Source organism: Muscardinus avellanarius (assembly GCF_963383645.1).
Source record: "Muscardinus avellanarius genome assembly, chromosome: 8".
Taxonomy (NCBI): Eukaryota; Metazoa; Chordata; class Mammalia; order Rodentia; family Gliridae; genus Muscardinus; species Muscardinus avellanarius.
The window spans coordinates 62529008-62552230 of NC_137794.1; the positions used below are offsets into that span (position 1 = coordinate 62529008).

Below are 23223 nucleotides of genomic sequence, written 5' to 3' on the forward strand. Positions count from 1 at the left end.
TAGAAGCCGGGTATGGTGGCGCACGCTTGTAATCCCCACGCTTGGGTGGTGAGACAAGAGGAGCGCACAAGTTCGAAGGCAGCCTCAGCTACTTAGTGAGGTTCTCAGCAACTTAGTGAGACCCTGTCTGGGAGTATAGCCCGGAGGTAGAAAGCCTCTGGGTTTCACCCCCAGTACCACACACACAAAAAAAAGAGTTGACAATTTAGTGAAGGAATTAACATGAACCAGATACCAAATATAGCAGAGTGGAAAGAGGCCAAATGAATTAGCAATATCAATTCCAACTCTTATTCAGATATTATTTACTGAGTTGCCCTACAGATCACTTAACACTCCGGGTCTAAGTTCCTAACTGTAAAAAGCATGATGTGATCAGCTAGTTCTGGCCTTCCTTTCAGCTCTATCAGTCTACTGTAAAGACCTGTGCTGTCTAGTTAAGTACTTATTATAAAGGTAGCAAGAGTTAAAAAGAAAGGATGCTAAGAGTTGGGAAGGGACCATGGAGATAGGAAAATTAAAGGGAGAATTAGTATTGACCTTGAAAGGTAAGTAGAATTTAGCAGAGTGAAGGTATGTTAACCATGTTCTGAAACCAAGCACCACATTTCAGGGGGGGACAAGATATTTGCCTAATGAGAGCAGAGTACAGGTTAGAGAGAAAAGGGAAGTGAAAATGAAAATCTCAGACAGACTCATCATAAAAAACAGGCAAAGAAATATGGAATTTTTATTGTGATCCACAGGGAGTCATTTCAGGCTTTGAGTGGGAATATGGAACCTTAAGCTGTATTTTAGGAAAACTGTGGGGCAGCACACTCAAGGAAGGGCCACACCTTTCACCAGCGTGTCTCATACACCGCAAACAATCTTTCCTCTTGGGAGAGTCCTTTTCTCGGGAAGGAAGCTTGGTTAAATAAACCAACACGTTAGATATTTAAGTTATCTTATGCACGATAACAGATAGAATCCTACCTTATGGAACATGTAGCACTTCTCCATGTTAATTCAACAAATACTTACTGAGTACTTAATAGAAGACTGGCATAGTTCTAGGTGCCTTAGGGGGAACCAACATGGAAAAGAGCCAGTCTCTACTCAGACACAACTTTAATTTAGAAGAGAACATGTGATCAGTACATAAATCACATAAGGCAGATTATAATTAGTACTACAAGTAAGTATGACCAGGATGTTGTAGATGATCAAAGAAGACCTGGGCCCTAAAGCCTGAAGGGTTGAGGATCCTGTTAGTGCAGGGGTGGGTAGGAAGAGTATGAGGGGTAGCTGTTCATTTCTTTCTAAGCAAAAGGGATCACAAGGGCACTTGCATGGTCTCTTCCTTTTAGTTTTTTGTACAAAAAAAAAAAAAACACAGTTGGAAATCACAGAGAACTACAGATCCAAGAGGGCTGCACTTCCATGTACAGAATATTCTATTTGACCAACCCACTTGGTAATCACATTTGCAAACTCTAGACAAAATCTAAAAAGTAATTATCTAGAAGGCATTCCTGAACAAAGGCATGGAAAAAGTGGAATGCAGTCAATACTTGCAAGAAAGAACTGAGAGCAGTGTCTGACTTTCTTTCCTTTCATCCTTCCTTCCTTTGCTTTTTTCTTACTTTCCTTTCTCCCTCCTTTCTTTGTCAGAGATTTAACCCAGAGGCATTCTACCTCTGAGCTATACCCCGCTACACCCCAGGCTATTGTTTGTTTGTTTTGTAACAGGGTCTCACTAAGTTGCTGAAAGTCTTGGAAAATTACCTAGGCTATCCTCAAACCTGGAATCCTCCTGTCTCAGTCTCCCAAGTGCTGGGATTGCAGGCATGTGCCACCACGCCAGGAAGATTTCTCCTTTTATAGATTTGTTACCTTGGGCAGATCACACAGTTGGTCTCATATAGACATCTAAAACTCAGTAGGAACCAGCAATGTTTCTGCTGACGCCAGCATATGAGTGACCACAGCAGCTGGAAATCTGGGTAAGGAGAGAATTACAAAGGAGTAGCCTGAAATTCTTCATATAAACAATGCCCAAACCTTGGTCTGGCCCGTGAAATATACATGCACAACTAAGGCAAAAACAAACAACAACAATAAGAACAAAAACTAAAAAGAGATTTCAGTGCTGTCCATCGCAGAGGAAACAGAATTTGGAGCTGGAGACTAGCCAAGTGAGTTAGTTACTAAAATAGCAACAACAACAAAAATAAAGCCAGAGCCGGGTGTGGTGGCGCACGCTTATAATCCCCGCGCTTGGGAGGCAGAGACAGGAGGATGGCGCTGGTTCGGAGCCAGCCTCGCTGGCTTAAGAGACCCTGTTTCAAAAAAATAAAAAATATAAAATAGGTCTGGGAGTGTAGCCCGGAGATAGAAGGGCTTCCAGGAACCCCAGTACTGCAAAATAAATAAATAAATAAATAAATAAAGCCAGGTGTGGTGGTGCTTGCTTGTACTCCCAGTACTTAAGAGGCTAGATAGGATGATTGCAGGCTCATGACCAGCCTAAGCTACTTAGTGAGACCCTATTTCAAAATAAAGAATAAAAAATAGGGGTGGGCATGTAGCTAGGAGATAGAATACTCCGGGGTTCAATCCCTAGTTCTGAAAAAAAGTCAATATATTAAGAATTCCAAGTTTCCACAAGATATTATGCAGATGTAGAATACAATCTCAAAATTACTAGGTATATGCAGACACAGGGAATATGACCCCTTTTTTTTTTTTTTTTTTTTGGTGGTACTGGGGATGGAACCCAGGGGCCTTCTACCTCCAGGCTATACTCCCAGACCTATTTTGTATTTTATTTGGAAACAGGGTCTCTTAAGCCAGCTGAGGCTGGCTTCGAACCTACGCAATCCTCCTGTCTCAGCCTCCCAAGTGTGGGGATTACAAGCGTGCACCACCACACCTGGCAATATGACCCATTTTCAAGAGAAAAGATAATCAATAGAGATTGACCCTAAGATGACACAAATTTGGAATTAGAGACGAAAATGAAAAACAGCTTTTGTATGTGTACTCAAGATGCAAAGGAAAGTATATTGATAATGAATAGATAAATATATAATTTTAGCTGAGTAATTGGAAATATAGAAAAGAACCATATGGAAATTCTAAAACTAAAAATTAACAATTCTAGAACTAATTTTTTATTTTTTTTATGGTACTTGGGATTGAACCCAGGGATATTCTACCTCTGAGCTACACCCTAGACCTATTTTTATTCTTCATTGAAACAGATCTCACTGAGTGGCAGCAGGCCTCACTAAGTTGCTGAGGTTGGCCTTGAACCTGAGATCCTCCTGTCTCAGCCTCCCAAGTACTGGGATTACAAGTGTACACCACCATGCCCAGCTAGACCTAAAATTTTTAAAATTCACTGTATGTTCTTAATACCAGAGTATATGTAATAGGAGAGTTGGTAGCGTTAAAGATAGATAATAGAAATCATGGAGTCTGGAAACCTGGGGGAAAAAATTTGAAAAAAGAACAACAACATAGCCACATGACATAAGAAACTATATCAAATATCTCAACATGTGTTACTGGAGTCCTAGAAGGAAAGGATCTATGAGAAGGAAAGAATAGAGTAGGAATTTTTTTTTTTAAATAATGGCTAACGTGAGGCAAGGCCGGCGCTGGGGCCTCCAAGGCCGGGATCCGAGCCTGCCGAGGGGTGAGGCTGGTGCCGGGGCCAGCGAGGCCAGGATCAGAGTCTGCCGGGTGGCCAGGTCGGTGCCAGGGCCATCAAGAGTGGGATTGGAACTTGCAATGCGGTGTACACAGAGAAATATCACAGAAAATAAAAAATCAGATGCTTTCCCTAATATGCAAAAACTAGGAAGAAATGGGTAATAGGAGAAGATCTAGCGGAAAAAAGGGCCCTATGGAGGAACAATTAAGGTGACCAATCAGAGGGGATGGGATGGGGAAAGATGTAATCTCTTTAAAACACATGATGTACGTAAACAAATATATCAAAGTTAATCACCAAATCAAGCATGGGATCGAGGGAGGGGGAGGAAATGGGATGAGGATTGGATAAAGGCTAATTGGATGATGTGTGCTTGTATATCCTAACAAGTCTTGTATTCCATTGTGATGTTTGACTAACAAAGCACCAATAAAACTATATATATATGTATATATATATATATATATATACATATATATATTATATATATTTAAAAAGGAAGGGGAAGCCGGGCGTGGTGGCGCACGCTTGTAATCCCAGCATTCGGGAGGCTAAGACTGGAGGAACGTGGTTCGTGGACAGCCTCAGCTATTTAGTGAGGCCCTCTGCAACTCTGTGAGATCCGGTTTCAAAATAAAGAATAAAAAATAGGGCATGAGGTGTAGCTCGGAGGTCAAATGCCCCTGGGTTCCACCCCAAGACCCGCAAAAAAAGGGGGGGGGGGTGGAGAAAAAATATCTCCAGGGTCCATTCCCAATGGAAATACTAGATGGCTATACTAGAGAGGTTTTATTAATAAAATAAATATGTTTTGGCTATTATGTAATAGCATGAAAATAAATAAATAAATAAATAAATAAATACTAGAAGACAAAAAAATAATGGCTAACTTTTTTTCCAGATATAGTAAAAGATATAAATTTATAGATTCTAGAAGCTCAACAGACTACTAGCAGAGACAAAGAAAATCACTCCTGGTCACATCATAGTTGAACTGGTGAAAACCAAAGATAAAAGAAAATAATCAAATCAATGGGAAAAATAAGATGAGTGGGGCTGAGTTTTCATCAGAAGCAATGAAAACGGGGAAACAACATCTCTAAAGTGCTTCAGGTGAAAAGCCCTGACAATCCAGAACTCTACTCAGAGGATATGAGAATTACGGCTAGAACTTAGATTATATACGAGTGCACAGTATGTGCTCAGACAGGGTAGATGGGTTGAAATCAGTGGGAAGAGGCTTGCCTGTGAGGCAGTAGAGATTGGATTAGAACCTTCCTCTGCTAAAACATAAATTATAAAATGATCTTCTCACTTTTAACATATCTGTGTCGGATAAATTGGCAAAGACGTATATGATTGGCATTGCTGCTGTTGTATCTGAGATTTCTTTTTGCATTAGATAAAGCTGCCCTTCCAGATGAGCATGGAACTAAGAGAGTCAATCATGCCCTTATATGGAAAAAGTGGTGCCCTTCCTCTAGGTGGATGCTACTGTTTCATTAGGGTGTATGGCTTGGCAAACAGAATGGACTGGATTTCACCTCCTAATGATGTCCTTGACCAAGTATATATGCTAGATTGGAAAGAATCAAATGAATATGCGAGAAATATTTAGGATCAGGAGGGGGCTCAGGGATAAGGATAAGCTACAGATGGCCCTGACATTTTCAGTTTGGATAACCGGAAGAATGGTAGGGCCCTTACCAGAAATGCCAGAGGTAGAAGAAGGAGGCTCACAAACATTTGGGAATATAGGACAAAAGCTAAGGGCCCGGAGTCACTTACAGAGGTATGTTAGTTTGGAGCTTAAAGGCATTAGTGAAATCATTGAACTGACATAAAAAGGAAGAGGTGAGGGTATGGGTAGGATGGGGAAGTGAGTTATCACAAGAGACAGTAGAAGAAACCAGGGCCAAGGTGCCAGTACGGTTGAGTCAGAGACACAAGAGAAACAATAAAAAATTCCCACTGTTTTATTGAAGCGTTTTTAAAAATTGAAGTAATTTACTAAATCGATAACATCTTGGGTAAGGTTATTCATAACCTAACTTCACTACATTTCATTCTTAACAGATGTAAAAACACTTTGTAAATTATAAATTACTATGTAATGTAGACGGCGATAGGAAAGTCACTTTGCATAATTTTCAGTATCATCATTTCTTTCCTGAACTTCCTGTATCATCTCTCTACAGTGTCCTAGTATAAATCCAAAGTGTGAAATGTTCACATCATTCCATCTTTCTCAGTGTTTTGTTTTTTCTTTTTCTTCTTTGCTTTATTTGTTTTGTTCTGAGATGGACTCAGTCTGCATTGCCTACGCTAGTCTCCAACTCCTGGGCTCAAGCGAGCGATTCCCTAGCCTCAGCCTCCCACATGCTAGGACAGTGGGCATGAGCCACATGCTGGCACAATACTGTTTTTTCTTGGTGCTGGGGATTGAACTCAGGGGCATTCTACCTCTGAGCTACACCCCCAGATCTATTTTATTTTTAATCTCACTAAGCCATTGAGGGTCTCACTGAATTGCTGAGGCTGTCCTTGAATATGTGATCCTCCTGCCTCAGCCTCCCAAGTGTGAGGATTACAAGCATTAAGCATCATGCCCAGCTGCAATATATTTTTAAATATCCTTTGCTGATTTACTAAAGCAAACGATGCTTTGTTTTTCTTAGGCTACTTTTCCCTTCATACCAAATTCCATTCAATTCTGTGTCCATCAAGTAGATTTCTATTTCTCCCCACTAAGCTATATCCCTCTCTTGGAAATCACCATCTTTAAGAATATCATTCTATACATTTACTTAGTACTGTGCCGCTGATGGATGCTCAGTATGTACTTGTTAACTAATAGCATTACAAAAAGTCAATGTTGTTTATTATCTGAAGTTCTTTTTTTTTTTTTTTTTTTTTTTGGTGGCACTGGGGTTCCTGGAAAGCCTTCTACCTCCGGGCTACACTCTCAGACCTATTTTTATACTTTTTTATTTTGGAAACAGGGTCTCTTAAGCCAGCAAGGCTGGCTTCGAACCTGCGCGATCCTCCTGTCTCCACCTCCCAAGTGCGGGGATTACAAGCGTGCGCCACCACGCCCGGCTTATTATCTGAAATTCTTACATCTATTTTCCGGATGCCCTTTTACTCCTTGTTTAACTAAAAACAAACTAAATAATGGCATAATCTTTAAAAAATAAATAGAAAAAGAAGAATTTTAGCATGTATTTATACTTTTATCTGATTCCAAAAAAGTATTTTGTATGTGCGTGCACACACATATATTCAGATGTATGTACAAACACACACAAGTAGAATTAGATATTTAAAAAGCAGGGGAAAGAGAAAATAGAGAATGATTAAGATGAAAAAGAGAAAAAGTTAGCATATGTAAATACCTGTCATAACATGAGATATTCAGTAAATTGGCTAGAAGCAAAATCAGAAGGGAAGTTTTCTGGTGCTTGGACCTTTCATAAAGGGACTTCTGAAAGATGCCAGCAGACAATTTTCTCAGCACCATTCCTGCTGCCAATACAAGTTTGTATTATACAGATTCTAATATCCAAGCTTGGGGCATAATGACAAATTAAAATTCAATGAAACTAGTGCTGTTAGGTCAAAAAGTGCTTTACAAGAAAGCTTTTTTCTAAATTATCTAGCTTGTTCCAGAAAAAGTTTAAAATGTTATTTGAAAAAGTTTAGAGATTGGATAGACTTAGGCTATTCAGGGCTGTCATGAATGTTTATCTTTTAATAAAATTTGGGCAGCAGATAATTCAAGGTTGTCTTTTCGGCAACAAGATGGAGTGAGTGAATAATTCTATCAGTCTTATTCATAATTTGAAGGGTTTGGCCCTTTGTGTACCCAGTAGCACAGAGAAGCATTCAACCTTGCTCTGGTTCACTTTTTAATATCTTTAGAGTATGAATTAGCATTTTTACTGAGTACTTCCATGATTTGGAAAGCTAAAGAATAGGAGGGAGAATAATAACTCTTTGATATCCACTTCTTTTCCAACTCTGATTGGGCTTTTCAAATATCTAAGCCTAAAAGAGGATTCGGTTTCTCCCCAGTGGACTCCTGGAAGGAGAGCAAAACAATAAATAGCAGCAACAAAAAATAAAACATGAGTAACCAAACCTCTGCATTTGCAAGACTTTAACTTGTTTGGAAGTTACAATTTTCATGTTTAAAATAAGTTCTTAGCTATTCTAAAGCCATTTCTCTTTTTTCCTGTTAGTATCCTAATGATCACCTTTTATGCCATTTAGCCCGATTTCCAAAGGAAATAGCATTGACTTACCTTAGACTTCACATGCACTTGTGAAACCAAAACCATAGGGTCTAGAGCCTGATCCCGTTCCATGTGGATAATCTTTCGAATTTCTTCTGGACAGAGAGCAAAGCAAGACAAACTTGTAATACTGTTCTTCCCAAAGAGACATAGCAAATACTGCCCTCTACTGCAGGTATGCTCAGTGCAGCTCGATTACATTAATGACCAAGTGCTAGTCTTCAGGTGCTACTTTTGGTAAACCAGTGTTGTTGTGTCATTGTATACCTTTGTATTTAAAAAATAATTATATTTAGGTGGGCATGGTGGTACACACTTGTAATCTCAGCATTCGAGAGGCTGAGACCGGAGGATCACGGTTCGAGGCCAGCTTCAGCTACCTTAGTGAGGCCCTTTGCAACTCAGTGAGACCCTGTTTCAAAATAAAAACTAAAAAATAGGGCTGGGAGTGTAGCTCAGAGGTAGAATGCCTCTGGGTTTCATCTCCAGACCCGCAAAAAAAAAAAAAATTATATTTAAAAACAAGACAAAAAAAGGTGAAAACATTCCAGCTTTGGCCATATCCATTTATTACTCTCTGAAGTCTATAAAATCAGATGTCATAGCTCTGTGTCTCAGAGATTACAAATAATGTTTAAATTTCCACTTATTTTGAATCAAGAGAATACCTCTTCCAGTGGGGAAATAGAGTTTTATAACATCCTTTTATTTTATTTTTTGTATTGGGCACTCTATTTCTGAGCTACACTCTCATCCATTTTTTTTAAACAAGGTCTGGCAGCGTGGCGGAGGCCGGCCTCAGACCTGCAGTCCCAGTGTTGCAGCCTCCCACGCACTGGGATTACCGACACGCACCACTCTGCTTGGCTATCGTTATAAACAAGTCTGTGACGTAATTCTAATGCCAGTTGGGCTGTTTTTCTTCCCACATACACATACATACACATCCGCTGGAATACCGATACCTGGAGTTGCAATTAAAAAAAAAAACAACTACACAGCTGTAATAAATTTTTCTTGTTCTTTATTATTTTAAAGGGTTAATTGTAGATGTTTAACAGTGGAAGATCATGGTAAACTAGATACTGTCCAACCAAAACGGTCACTAAGAAATATTAAACTAACCAAGGAGAGCTGGAGGTACAGCTCAGTGATAGAGTGCTTGCCTAGCACATACAAGGACTGCTAACAAATGAAATGATTATATGTACACAATATTTAAATTATGGCATTTTTTTATTTTTATTTTTATATTTTTTTTTTTTTTTTGTGTGTGTGTGTGTGTGTGGTACTGGGGTTCCTGGAAGCCCTTCTACCTCCGGGCTATACTCCCAGACCTATTTTTGATATTTTTATTTGGAAACAGGCTCTCTTAAGCCAGCGCGGCTGGCTTCGAACCTGCGCGATCCTCCTGTGTCCACCTCCCAAGCGCGGGGATTACAAGTGTGCGCCACCACGCCCAGCAAAATATGGCATATTTTAAAACATCATATTATCTATGTTCCTGGAGATGCAGAATCTGGCTAAGTGCTTGGCATAGTGCACACTGTTCAGCTTACTTTTTTCTAGAACTTGGTTTAGGATTAGCCTGAAGCTGAACAAATTTTAGCAAGGGAAACATGAAAAACAAAACCTAATAATCCTAATTAGAAGCCTTATACCATGACTTCTAAGTTTAAACTTTTTATAGCCTTAATTCAGAAACCGTAGATGCTGTGAAAACTAGCAGGAGAGTCTAGGCAAGCTAGATAATCTCATGATGGAGATAGATTCCAGGACGTGCTTGGCCAGCTTCTGTGAAGCCATCTACCCTATAAACCACTTGCTTTACAAACCAAAGCAGCAGCCTGTTTCTTAGAGACCAGGCTGCCATCTAACTATATCTCACACTGAAGTCCGAGTGAAACTTCAAGCTGCATGAAGTACCTAGGCAGGACTTTTTAACTCTAGAAGTGTTTGGGAGTCTTTCTGAGTGGTGGGCTCTGATCTACACTAACATTCACTGTTTCAGTTCTGAGGTGTGGTTGAAACAGCTTATTCTATGCCAAAAGGAGGAACTCTTAGCTCCCTCTAAATTTTAAGGGGCCATGAAGCAATTGAACACTCCATCCTAGTCAGATGCCAGATAATTGTTTAAAAATTATAGTTTGAGTTGCTGAATCCTGAATAGTTAATATAACCCATCCTACTAATTTTTGCCTTCACATGAAGATGCTTGTGTAGTTTTTCTGTATTGCTTTGGAGTTGTATTGATACTTATTAATAATAATGATGTTAATGCTAGTTATTTCCTACTTCATATTCTTCTAATGTGTGTGTGTGTGTGTGTGTGTGTGTGTGTGTGTGTGTGGTGCTGGGGGTGGAACCCAGGACATTCTACCTCCGAGCTACACCCCCATCTTTATTTTTTATTCTTTATTTTGGAACATGGCCTTGCTGAGTTGCAAAGGACCTCACTAAGTAGCTGAGGCTGTCCATGAACCGTGATCCTCCTGTCTTGGCCTCCCAAATGCTGGGATTACAAGTGTGCATCACCATGCCGGGCTTAATATTGTGTTTTTAACCTACCTCTACATTTTTCATTTTGGTTTTCAATACTACAGGGTATATAACTGAAATGTTTTTATGCCAGTTGTTGGAACTTTTTATTCCCTCTCCCTCAAATAAACTGGAAGTATTCCCAAGAATAAGCCCAGAATGACGCTTTTCACATAGACATTAGATCTGATCTGGTGTAGCTCATCTCTTGAGGAAGTTGTTAGTTCCAAGATCTCAAGAATTAAATGTCTTCAGAATTGGGAGATCCACTGTACACACAAAGCTAGTAAATTACTTTAATAAAGTCAATAGAGTACTCTAATGCTGTTAAAAGGGGACTGAGAGTTTATTCAAGACCTGGCAGATTTAGGTAGAACTAGCCTCCTACATTGAACCTACAAAAGTCAAGGAATATAGCTTTTCCACTGCATTCCTTCTGAACACCTTCTGATGTAGAAGTCATAGGAGTTGATCATTTTTTTTTTTTTTTTTGCTAGAAGGATGAGATATTTCCCAGCTAGACATTATATAAATGAGATTTTTCATATTAAGGTGCCATCTGGCTCTTGGGGAATTACTCATTCTGCAAGTAACCACATTCCAGGGCTCTGTTCTAATATTTATTATTTTAGAATTTGACATACATGCATTGTTTTAACATCAACTTATATGGTATTTTGTTTGTTTTGAGCAGGATGCATTCATTCTACTTCCAGTCAAGCATTTTAAGATATGCGGTGTTGTGGTTCCTGTGTAAACAAAGCAAGACGCCACACACTTGTTTAATGAGGAGCTGTCAGGGTATCGCTCTAAGGGATTTATAAAAGAGTCTGTGTAGATGGAGAGTAATTCTCAGGACACGATCATCTAGTCAGAGCTGGAAATAATGATCATCCTACTTCAGCTGAAATAACGGTGGCAGAACAAGCATTACAGGGGGAGAGGAAAACGAAGCTCACGCTGACAGCTCATTTGTTCCTGCTAAACGGATCGACTGCTCCTTGCAAGGCAGAAGGCAGTCGGGTGGTGACATCTGTGCATTTCACACTGCTGTGGCATTGACCAAGGTCAAAGCCAAAGCTGACAGCTATGCTCACTCTCATACAGCTGAACGAAGACAACATGCAAACTCTCTGTTCCCAAAAGTTTGTAAAAGAAAGTGTGCTACATAGAATCCAGCTGTATACTCTCGGTAATTAAGAAAAACAAATGCTCTTTGCAAACTCATTATAGATTTAAAGTTCTTTAAGTTTTCATCAGGTTTCCACAGAAACAAAGAGTTTGAGACAATAGTCGAGAATGCACAAACCATAGAATAAGTAGATTTTAATTGTTCCTATCTAGTAAATTATTCAGGTAACCAGCCACATCAAAGACTATTAAACTTTTCAATTGCTCAGGTAGAAAGATGGAGAATGTCATCATTATCTATCATAAGAAGAATCTGCATTAGATAATGCTACTTGAATTTTGAGCTAGAATAATATACTCAAGGATGCTACTAACTGAAGTGCCATTTAGTACTCAAAAGTAATCATATGCTTTAATTATTCATAGAGCACAATGCATGAATTCACAATACTAATTATGGCTTCAAAAAGTGTCTTATGCTATGGTTTACTTACATAGGAGAATCAACTAATGCAAAACAAAAGTATAAATATTTTCAACTGCCCTAGATACTATGTGCATGCAATTTAGTTGTATGTGAGTGTGGTCAAAAGAGTGGAGAAAGAGTTTTCTGTTTTTCAGAGTTCTTATAGGATTTGGTACAATGCTTCACATTTATTAAGCATTCAGTAGTTATAATTGATTTAGAAGAAGTCCTGATGATATGTGTTCATTCATTAATTATGTACAATACAGGACTCCATTCCCTGGTTTATGCTGGGTGCTAGGGACCTGAGGGATGGCACTGACCCTTCTGGGATTCCCAGTCGTGTTCGGTGAAGTAAATGAGGGTAGCAATGGTAAATTCAAATAGATTTTTAGCCCCTCAGATTCTTTGGTACAGTCACCTACTTACCATCAGACTAGGCTCTGAAAAATGCTTGGTTGGGTAATTTTGTTGTGCGAACATCAGAGTGGACTGACATGAGCCTAGATGGTATAGCCTACTACACCCAGGCTGGGTGGTAAAGCCTATTGCTCCTAGGCTACACACCTGGACAGCTTGTCACTGCCCTGTTGTAAAAAGTTGCCACACAGTGGTATTTGTGAATATAAACATAGAAAATTTACAGGCAAAATACTAGATAATAGAACATTTTCAGCTCTATTATAATGTTATGGTTCTGCTATTGTATATGTGGCCCATTGTTGACCAAACTGTTATTATATGGTGTATGACTGTATGTGCTATTTGTATTGAGTATATTACACATCAGCTCTGCTATTACTAGGGAAGATGCAGGGGACTAAAGCTGGAAATAAAAGCATAAAGAATTACTTTATTTGGAGCTGGGCGCAGTGGTACACATGTGTAATCCCAGCATTTGGGAAGCTGAGACAGGAGGATTGAGGTTTGTGGACAGCTGTCCCGGACAGCCTGAGCTACTTAGTGAGGCCCTTTGCAACTCAGTAAAACTGTTTCAAAATAAAGAATAAAAAAAGTAATAATAGGGCAGGGGCTGTAGCTCGGAGGTAGAATGCCCCTGGGTTCTACTTTATTTGGAATTAGTAAAGATCTTCAACATTGTTTTCTACATTATTCTGTTTTTATTCTTTTTTGTCATAATATGTTTTGTTTCTCCTTTGGAAAATCAAAGAAATCTCTAAAGTAAAGGTCATCAAATGTACATAAATCCTAATATTTATATATACTTATCAATTGTATAAAATTAATTTCTTTTTTTTGTGGTACTGGGGTTCCTGGAAGTCCTTCTACCTCCAGGCTACACTCTCAGACCTATTTTATATTTTTATTTGGAAACAGGGTCTCTTACGCCAGCGCGGCTGGCTTCGAACCTGCACGATCCTCCTGTCTCCGCCTCCCAAGCGCGGGGATTACAAGGGTGCGCCCCCACATCCGGCTGTGAAATTAATTTCTAACTGTAAATGCCAGATTATATTTTTCTACAAATGCTAGACTCAGTAATGACTGGAAATATGAGTTTTTCTTAGTAAATCTCTCTAGCAATTATAGTGTATTGGTTAGTTATTTTGCAGCGATAACCAACACACTAGAACTGTTAGAGATTGTATCAGGGGAAGCCCGTATCTTCATGGACTGGATATTAGCTGATGTCTTGGAGACATGGAATACTGACAGTGCACTACTCACCAAGCGTGCCTGGAGGAAGACTGCAAAATTAAGACATGGCATAAACGGAAGCAGATCAGCCTGGACTGGGATGTAGATTTTGACATTGCTAGGCTTTTGATCTGGGGCGCCCTGGGGCTTGGCTGTGAGGACTAGATGTGGACTCTTTGGGAATCCCTCCATCCTGCCTTATCTTCTGTTGTTGTTGTCGTGTGGGAATCATTAGTTGAATGTAGTAGCTACGTGACTAAGGTCAGATGTCATCTCAAATACCAAATCCTTTCCCTCTGTAAATCTTTAAGGGAAAAAATATAAGTTTAGCATATTTTTTAATGTCCTCAAAAAGAGGATTAAGAAAACTTAACAGGAAAAAAAAACCAAATGTCCATGTCAGAATTGGTATTATAATCTCACATAGATGTGACATGAATAATCATGGTAAACATGACCTCCACTTTTTTCCAAAGGATTCTTTTGCTCTTTAACACAAGTTTACTGGGGGAAATTTTTTTTAAGGATGACAAAGAATAAAATTTATATTTTTCTTCTACTACCCAAAGATGATCACTGCCAACATTTTGGTCTATTTTTCTAGACTTTTTTCTATGCATATATTAGGATATACAACAAAAGCTTGCCTTGGAAGAAGGGAGTTGGGCCAAGAAAGCTTGTGATTTGGGGAGAGGGGTATGTGTTTCGTTAATTTTTCATTATTTGAGGGAAAAAAGAGCATAAAAGAAAGGATGGGCCTGCTCCCCAGCTCGTTACATTCTATTAATACACCTACTCACTAACTCAGTAAAGATTAAGCACTTCCGACGTGCCACGTTCTGGGTCAGGGGCTATCATTATGTGGGCCTGGGCTTTGCTCCCCTGTGGTGCTAAGGATGTTACCAAGGACAGGAAGACAGAGCCCGAGGCAGAAGCAATATTTGTCACCTACATAAAACTTCATGGGGAGCCAAGGTGTCCAGGAAGGACCAGAGGAAGCAACTTCCATCTCTTGGGTAGAAGGGCAGAGGAAGACTGGAGTCAGTTTACCTCTTCACTCATTTAGACTACCTGGCCTTATGATTTGAGGAAAAGAGTACTTAATGATAATGGCTACTACTTATTAAGTGTTGCATGCCAAGTAGTTTGCAATGCATATATCATTTCCTTGACTTCTCACATAAATTCTGTAAATCAATAACCAGTATTTACTGAGCACTAACTGTGTGACGGCCGCTGTTGTAAGCTTTACATCCAGTCAAGAATTGAATCCTTGGGCCAGGTGTGATGGTGCACAGCTATAATCCCAGCACTTGGGAGGCTGAGACAGGAGGATAACCAGCCTCCACAATTTAGTGAGACCCTGTTTCAAAATAAAAAATAAAAAAGGGATGAGGATGTAGCTCAAGATAGAATAGCCCTGGATTCAGTCCCCAGTACTTAAAAAAAAAAAAAAAAGAATTGAATCCATGGGGTCCGGCATTGTGGTACATACCTGTAATCCTAGGCACCTGTAATCTTAGGCTGAGGCAGGCGAATCACAGGTCTGAGGCCAGCCTTGGCAACTTAGTGAGACCTTGTTTCAAAATTAAAAAATAAACTGGGCATGGTGGCACAAGCTTGTAATCCCATTACTTGGGAGACTGAGACAGGAGGATCATGCAAGTTCGAAGCCAGCCTCAGCTACTTAGTGAGGCGCTCAGCAACTTAGTGAGACCCTGTTTGCAAACAAAATATAAAAGGTCTGGGAGTGTAGTCTAGAGGTAGAAGGCCCCTGAGTTTCATCCCCAGTACCACAAAAATATAATTAATTAATTAAATTGGGCTGGAGTGTAGCTTGGGGTAGAAAGTTCCAGTACCCAATAAATACTGGTAAGTCCCAGTACCAAATAAAGGGGGCTGGGCATATAGCTCAGTAGGAAAGCTGCTGGTTTTAATCCTCAGCATTAGGAATTTTTAAAATAATTGAATCCTCAGGACAGGCTCTAAGTCCTCTCATGATCACAGTACAGATGAGGAAACAAAAGTCCAGAGAGATTTTCTTAGGATTCTGTAACTGGGGGTAACAGAGCTAAGGATTCCAACGTCTCTACTGCATTTCCTCCCACACCTGTATAATTTATGAAACTGTGTAAATTATGAGACTGAAATAACTAATGAAAATAACATTTTTTTATTTTATTTTTGCGGTACTGGGGACAGAACCCAGGGGCATTCTACCTCCTAGCTACACCCCCAGCCCTATTTTTTTATTCTTCATTTTGAAACAGGGTCTCACTAAGTTGCAAAGGGCTTCACTAAGTATCTGAAGCTGGGTGAGAATGTGCAATACTCCTGTCTCAGCCTCCCAAGTACTGGGATTATAGGTGTGTGCCACTGTACCTGGCTAATCTTAATCTTATTGGCCCTGATTTCTTTTGGGGAAAGATTTCCCTCATTAATTAATATAATTCACTCTTCTTTCTTACGTTTTTAAAGAAAAAAAAATTGCTATCTTTCCTTGGCCTCATTTGGGATTTCTTTGGCAATCAATAACCTCATGATAATAGTCATTATCATGACTATTTTTTAATGTAACAAGCCGGGCATGGTGGCGCATGCTTATAATCCCAGCATTCGGGAGGCTGAGACAGGAGGATTGTGGTTCACAGACAGCCTCAGCTACTTAGTGAGGCCCTCTGTAACTCAGTGAGACCCTGTTTCAAAATAAAGAAAAAAATAGGGCAGGGGGTGTAGCTTGGAGGTCGAATGCTCCTGGTTTCCATCCCCAGACCGGCAAAATAAATAAATAAATAAATACATAACATAAAAATTAACCATTTTAACCAGTTTGGTGGCATTAAGTGCATTCACATTGTGTGTAGCCATGACTACTATCCATCTACAGAACTTTTTCATCATCTCAAACTATATAAATTAATAATTCCACATTCCCCCAATGACTATTGTTTTAAAAGGACATCACTAACTATATTAAGCTTTATTTTCTTTACGTAAATGAGCATGTAGTTGTTTTAGTGATATGAGGAAGAGGGCTATTTGTTAATATAATGGCAAATGCAGAACCTACTGACAAAGGTGTATAATTTGTAAAACAGCTGAGTGGGCAAAATTCTGATTTCCAGTTGCCCTAGGCACTTCAGTGCACTCCTGATAATGATTTTCCTTGGGCATGTAGTTATACTGATAGAAATCACATCCATGCATAAAAGAGTGAGCTTAATTATACATAACTACATACCTAATATGAGGTTTTACATTTTAACGTGTACTTTCTGATTTACAAAAGACGAGATAATTCTAACTGATCTAAAAAAGTAGTATAGTTTCAGATCATGAAAGTCGTACTGTGGCATTTTCCTTTTTTTTTTTTTTTTTACAGAAAGATACTATTTTGCCTTCTCTTCTCCCTTCTGGAAATTGTTTTCATTAAGTGGTGATTCCACAGTCTCCTCTGGTCCCTGGGTGATTCCAAGGTCAGGCAAATGCATGTAGATGGTGGAGAAAGATTAACAGTCCCATTAAGAATGACGATTCTTTACAATCTTAACTCCTTTGTACTGAGCCTAATCACTCGAGCTCAAAAGAATAATAATAATAAAAGTAACCAAAATGAATGCTAAGGTATGCCCCAGCTACTGTGCCAAATGATTGCATGTATTACTTCTCACAATTGTGTGAGATGGGAATCAAAATTCTCTTATAGATGGGAAAGCTCAGCAACAGAAAGATTATATAGCTCACCAAAAGTGCCCAGTTACTAAGAGAGTATCCAAACCCAGGTAGTCTAGAGCCCTTGTTCCAGGCGTCTCTCAGCATGTGCCCTTGTGTTGTGGTTGGTTCACTGGGAGAGTGTCAGGGCTCAACCAGAAACTCCCCCATACCCACTACAGCCTCAAGCCACTCCATGGCCGAGGTGATCAGTCACAGGGGCTGGAGGCAGGGAGAGGGAATGGAAAGCAGAGATCTCCTTCTCCATCATCTGGGTGGTGAGAGCGGAGGGAGGAAGGGGCAGCTTCCACTTCCAGGGCAGACCAGTCATTCTTTGTGTTCTTCCTGCTCGTGTGCCACTTTGCCAGGCCCTGTAATTGCTACATTCTTCTTAGATCTACTCCAGAACATAATTACCTGGTTTTACTGCACACCTCGGTGTGAACCCCTCTGCCCTGAGTATAACTGAGTTCAGTGGGTTGTAAACATAGTGGTACCTTAAATGAATGATTCTAAGGGGAGGATCCTCCTCCTCCCAAGCCCCCTCCTCCTCCTCCTCTCCCCTTCCTTTTTCCTCCTCTTCCTCACAACTCCTTAATTCTCCCAGGAACATGGCCATATCATCATTTCTGAAAGAAGTTTTTAGGCAAAAGACTTTCAAGTGAGAGAGGCATTCCTGGACTGTGAAGAGTTTTGATGGATTTTGCGAGAAATTGAGGCGGCTCAGCCACCTGTGTCCTAGGGCGTGGTTGTGGTGCCCCGGGAGCTCTTAGAGGGCCTGGATGTGCTCCCGTGCTGCTCCGTCTTGCTCTTCTTACTCTGGAGGGGCCAGAAATGCTCCCTGACATTGTTCAGTTTGCTGCTCACAGAGCACAGTCACCACGCAGGACTTGAAGTGAGCAGAGATGACACTCTCAGGGGATGTGCCAACCCCGAAAAATGTGTTTTATAGATAGTTTTTGTTGTTGTTGGGTTTTGTTTGTTTGTTTTGCAGTACTAAGGATGGAACCCAGGGGCCTTCTACCTCCAAGCTATACCCCCAGCCCTATTCTTTATTTTGAAATGGGTCTCATTGAGTTGCAGAGGGCTTCACTAAGTAGCTGAGGTTGTCTGCGAACCACAATCCTCCTGTCTCAGCCTCCCAAGTACTGGGATTACAAGCGTGCACCACCACGCCTGGCTTTGCAGATAGTTTTTAATGTTCACTTGTGACATTTTTGTTTCAGGAAAAAGCACTTCCCACCTGTAGGCAGCACTATTCTGAGTAATTTTGTGAATCTTGAGCCTTACACCTTTCTCCTATCAAGAAGTAGCATGATTCTCCAGATGCTGCTGCTGCTTTTCTCCTTTTCTTCTTCCTCCCCCTCCTCCCTTTCCTCCCCCTTCCCCTCCTCCTCCTCCTCCTCCTCCTCCTCCTCCTCCTCCTCCTCCTCCTCTTCCTCCTCTTCCTCCTCCTCCTCCTCCTCCTCCTCCTCCTCTTCTTCTTCTTCTTCTTCTTCTTCTTCTTCTTCTTCTTCTTCTTCTTCTTCTTCTTCTTCTTCTTCTTCTTCTTCTTCTTCAGCTGGGGATTAAACACAGGGCCATTCTTCCTCTAAGCTACACCCTCAGCCCTATTTTATTTTTTATTTTGAAACAAGGTCCAACTAAGTTGAAGAGGACCAAGGCTTTCCTTGAATCTGCGATCCTCTGTCTCAGCCTCTCAAGTACTGGGATGACAAGTGGCCCCACCATGCCCAGTGTCCAGATTATTCTTGAAGTCTCAATAAACTTGGGCTCATTCAAACCCTCTGGTATTTCCTATAGAAGTTAGCAGTATGAGTTACATTGCACCTGAATAATCACACCCCAAATTAAACTAAAAATAATTTTTGGTGATTTTTATACTGAAGCCTATTTTTATTTCAAAATTGTGACAGAATGTTCTGCATGCCATCATAAAATAGTTCCATTAAACAATGGCAATAGTTTTCAGTTGAGTCATAGGAATGACTGTAAGAGCATGTTTAAAATTATGTCAATCTGGGTGTAATGGCGCACACCTGTAATCCTACTACTTGGTAAGCTAAGATAGGTCGATCACAAGTTCAAGACCAGCCTCAGCAACTTAGCAAGGCCATCAGCAACTTAATGAGACCCTGTTTCAGAATAAAAAAATAAAATAGGGCTGGAGATGTAGCTCAGAGGTAGAATTCCTCTGGGTTCAATTCCTAGTATCCCCCCCAATTTATATCAATGTACATGATCATGTATGTGATCACAAATGACTGATTGTGTGTGTGTGTGTGTGTGTGTGATATCACAAATATAAATATGAAAGACTGAATTTAAGATGGGTCTCTAAAAGGTACCAACTGAGGCAATGGCTAGAGATACTCTTTCTCTCCCGCCACACTTTGTCTTCTTCGTCCCCTCCTTTTTGATTCATGATTAAGGCAACAGTGTGCACTGTCTTTGTTCTTTGCCTACCTTGAAATCACTTGACCCAGTTTGGTCGAGTTACAGTAAAGCTACTACCTAGATCAAACTGACAGGAGAGTTTTCAAATTAAACGAATTCAAAAGCAAACAGCACTGGTTTATTTTTTAATTTTTTAATTTTTTAACTTTTTTGGTGGTACTGGGGGTGGAACCCAGGGGCTTTCTACCTCCGGGATATACTTGCAGACCTATTTTTATATTTTATTTGGATTCACGGTCTCACTAAGTTGCTGAGAGCCTCACTAGTAGCTGAGGCTGGCTTCGAACCCGTGCGATCCTCCTGTCTCAGCCTCCCAAGCACGGGGATTACAAGCGTGCGCCACCACGCCCAGCTGCACTGGTTTATTTTAATCTTCATTTCTTTATTCTGTTTCAATGATAGCCACTTGGAGCCAGTGACTACTTGGAACTATCAAGGAATTTTGACACAGTGTTTTTACGGAACATTCCACAATTTACACTGGCGAAGAGGACTCAAGCTCGAAGATTCATAACTCTCATTGATAACTTTTATGATTTCAAGGTAAAGATATAATACATTTTCTCAGAACTTCCCATTTTGGACTGTGAAGCCAGATGACCTGGTGAGGTCCTGGCTCTACCACGTCACCTCCCTGTGCCTTGGTCTCCTCATCTGCAAATCTGACATAGTAATACTATTGGCTTCAGAAGGCTGTGGTGAGGACTACAAAGGCTAATCCATGTAGATGTTGGAAACAACATTTGGTTCAAGCCTAATGCTGTATAAGTGTATTAGTGTAGCCGCAGTTAGGACTTAGACTTCCACTGTAAGTCACTCTGCAGTGTTAATGATGTTATCAGTACCCAAAGGATCATGGGCACATCTATGAGAATGTACACCATGCCTAGCCCAGAACAGGTGCTCAATAAATAAGCACCACAATAAATATAAACAGCCAGACAGATAGAATGATGAATGAACAAACTAATGAATGAAGAAAGGGCCTTCCACAGTGTTGGGGATTTTCTGTCTGTGATCCAGAAACCCCAGAAACTAGCATCATACCATTCTGTGGTGTAGGATTTTTTTTTTTTTTTTTTCTGTTCTGGGGTTGGAACCCGGGGGCATTCTACCTCTGAGCTATACCCCCAGCCTGAATTTTTATTCTTTTTTCTTTTCTTCTCTTTTTTTTTTTTTCAGGTCTGGGGATGGAACCCAGAGGCATTTGGCCTCTCAGCTATACCCCCTGCCCTATTTTTATTCTTTATTTTGAAACAGGGTCTCACTAAGTTGCCGAGGGCCTCACTAAGTAGCTGGGGCTGTCTGTGAACCACAATCCTCTAATCTCAGCCTCCCAAATGCTGGGATTACAACTGATTTTTTATTCTTTATTTTGAAACAGGGTCTCACTGAGTTCTGGAGGGCCTCATGAAGTAGCTGAGGCTGGCCGTGAATCTGTGGTTCTCCTGTCTCAGCCTCCTAAGTACTGGGTTTATAAGCATGTGCCAATATGCCTGGCTTGGTGTAGGATTTTTTATTTTTTATTTTTATTTATTTATTTTATTTTATTTTTTGGTGATACTGGGGTTCCTAGAAGCCCTTCTACCTCTGGGCTACACTTCCAGCCCTATTTTATAATTTTTTATTTGGAAACAGGGTCTCTTAAGCCAGCACGGCTGGCTTCAAACCTGCGCGATCCTCCTGTCTCTGCCTCCCAAGCGCGGGGATGATAAGCATGCGCCACCACACCAGGCATGTGTAGGATTTTGTTAATCCATGTGTTTTAGCATGGATTGCAGAGGCACTGCCCATTGAAGAAAGGCAGAATAGGTTAGTCATTAAAGAGCAGGCCCCGGGGCTAGGCTGTCTAGCCTGAAGACTGCCTTAGCTCCTCTGAGCTTCAGTTCCCCTCTGTAGGAGAAGTGGCCAATAGTGGTACTTAGGGGATTTTTGATGAAGGATGAAATGAATGTGTAAAGTACTAAGGACATTATCTGGCATATAGGGAGCTCTCCATTAAGATGAGCCACTCTTATTAGCATATAGCTGCAAATATGACTCAACAGTAAAGGTATATGTATAATTTCAAATCAGAGTTAAATATTATTTTACTTCCTGTTCCTTGTACAGAATTAGATGGAGCAATAATCCTAAAATGAGAGGGACTTAGGGGAAGCAAGTAACAGAATCTGCTGGGAAGTAGAGGTTAGGATTTAGTATTTCATTCACTCATTCATTCAGAAACCTTTATCATGCCACACAGTGCAGAGTGCTAGAAATTCAGTGGTAAGCAAAGCTGGACATAGTATGTGCCTTCATGGAACCTATGGCCTAGTGCCAGAGACACCTATCAACACGTATCAACAGAATCTCATGATCAGAGATGGGCACAGTATCTCATGCCTGTAACCCAAGACTCCGGAGACTGAGGCAGGAGGATCGCAAGTTCAAGACCAGCTTGGGCAACTTAGCAAGACCTTGTCTCAAAATAAAAAATAAAAAGGCTTGGGATGTGGTACAGTATCCCTTGATTCAATCCCCAGTAACACATACACACAGGGGGAGGGGAGAGGAGAGGAGAGGAGAAACAGAAGAGGAGAAGGAGAAGGAGAAGAGAGGAGAGGAGAGGAGAAACAGAAGAGGAGAGGGAGAGGGAGAGGGAGAGGGAGGGAGGAGTATGTTGCCCAGGGAGTCGAGGGGTCTAGGGAGAGGGCACTGGTCTGGAAGGTGGGGAGGGTGGGGAGAGGGAAATCCTCAGATCATCTGTACTCAGAATCATCTGGGCTACTTAAAATCCAGATCCCAGATCCTACCCCATCCCCACCCCAGCCAACGAGGACCCAAATGCTGCTCAGAGGTTCCTTATCATTGCACAGGGTGAAAGGGTGACCAGAGTGAAGTTTGCAGCAAGGGCCTGGGATGAAAGGGCAGAACCTGAAAGGCCTTAGATGTGGCAGCCTGCTGGCACCCGGGGTCCACAGCAAGGCGGTGGAGCTGTAGAGCAAGTCCCATCATTGTGAGTGAGTGGCTCCTTTCTGTAGAAATTGCCCTGCACTAATCTCAAGGCATCCAAGTGAAGAGTGTGAGCCTAAAGTGGGTGCTGTTTCTACAGGAAAATGGTGGGGGATTATTAGTTCTTAGATTGGAGGATCGAGACTCATTTTTATATTTCAGCTGGAATTGTGTGTGTGTGTGTGTGTGTGTGTGTGTGTGTGTGTGGTACTGGGGATTGAATGCAGTGGCATTCTACCACTGAGCTACTTCCCCAGCCCCATTTAAAAAATTTT

General features: G+C 40.8%; 1 protein-coding gene across 2 annotated transcripts in view; it reads left to right on the top strand.

The window, feature by feature from the left end:
• The window catches only part of AFG1L (AFG1 like ATPase), a gene marked incomplete at both ends in the record, with an annotated part of 206104 nt that overhangs the window by 176788 nt on the left and 6093 nt on the right, over positions 1-23223 (top strand). Inside the window, one exon of one of the 2 annotated variants that reach the window (XM_080700611.1) lies at positions 20357-20497. The exons of the other annotated variant lie outside the window; for it this stretch is intronic. Coding sequence (XP_080556737.1) covers positions 20357-20497 — 141 coding nt within the window. The remainder of the gene's footprint in view (positions 1-20356; positions 20498-23223) is intronic. 2 annotated transcript variants of the gene reach the window in all.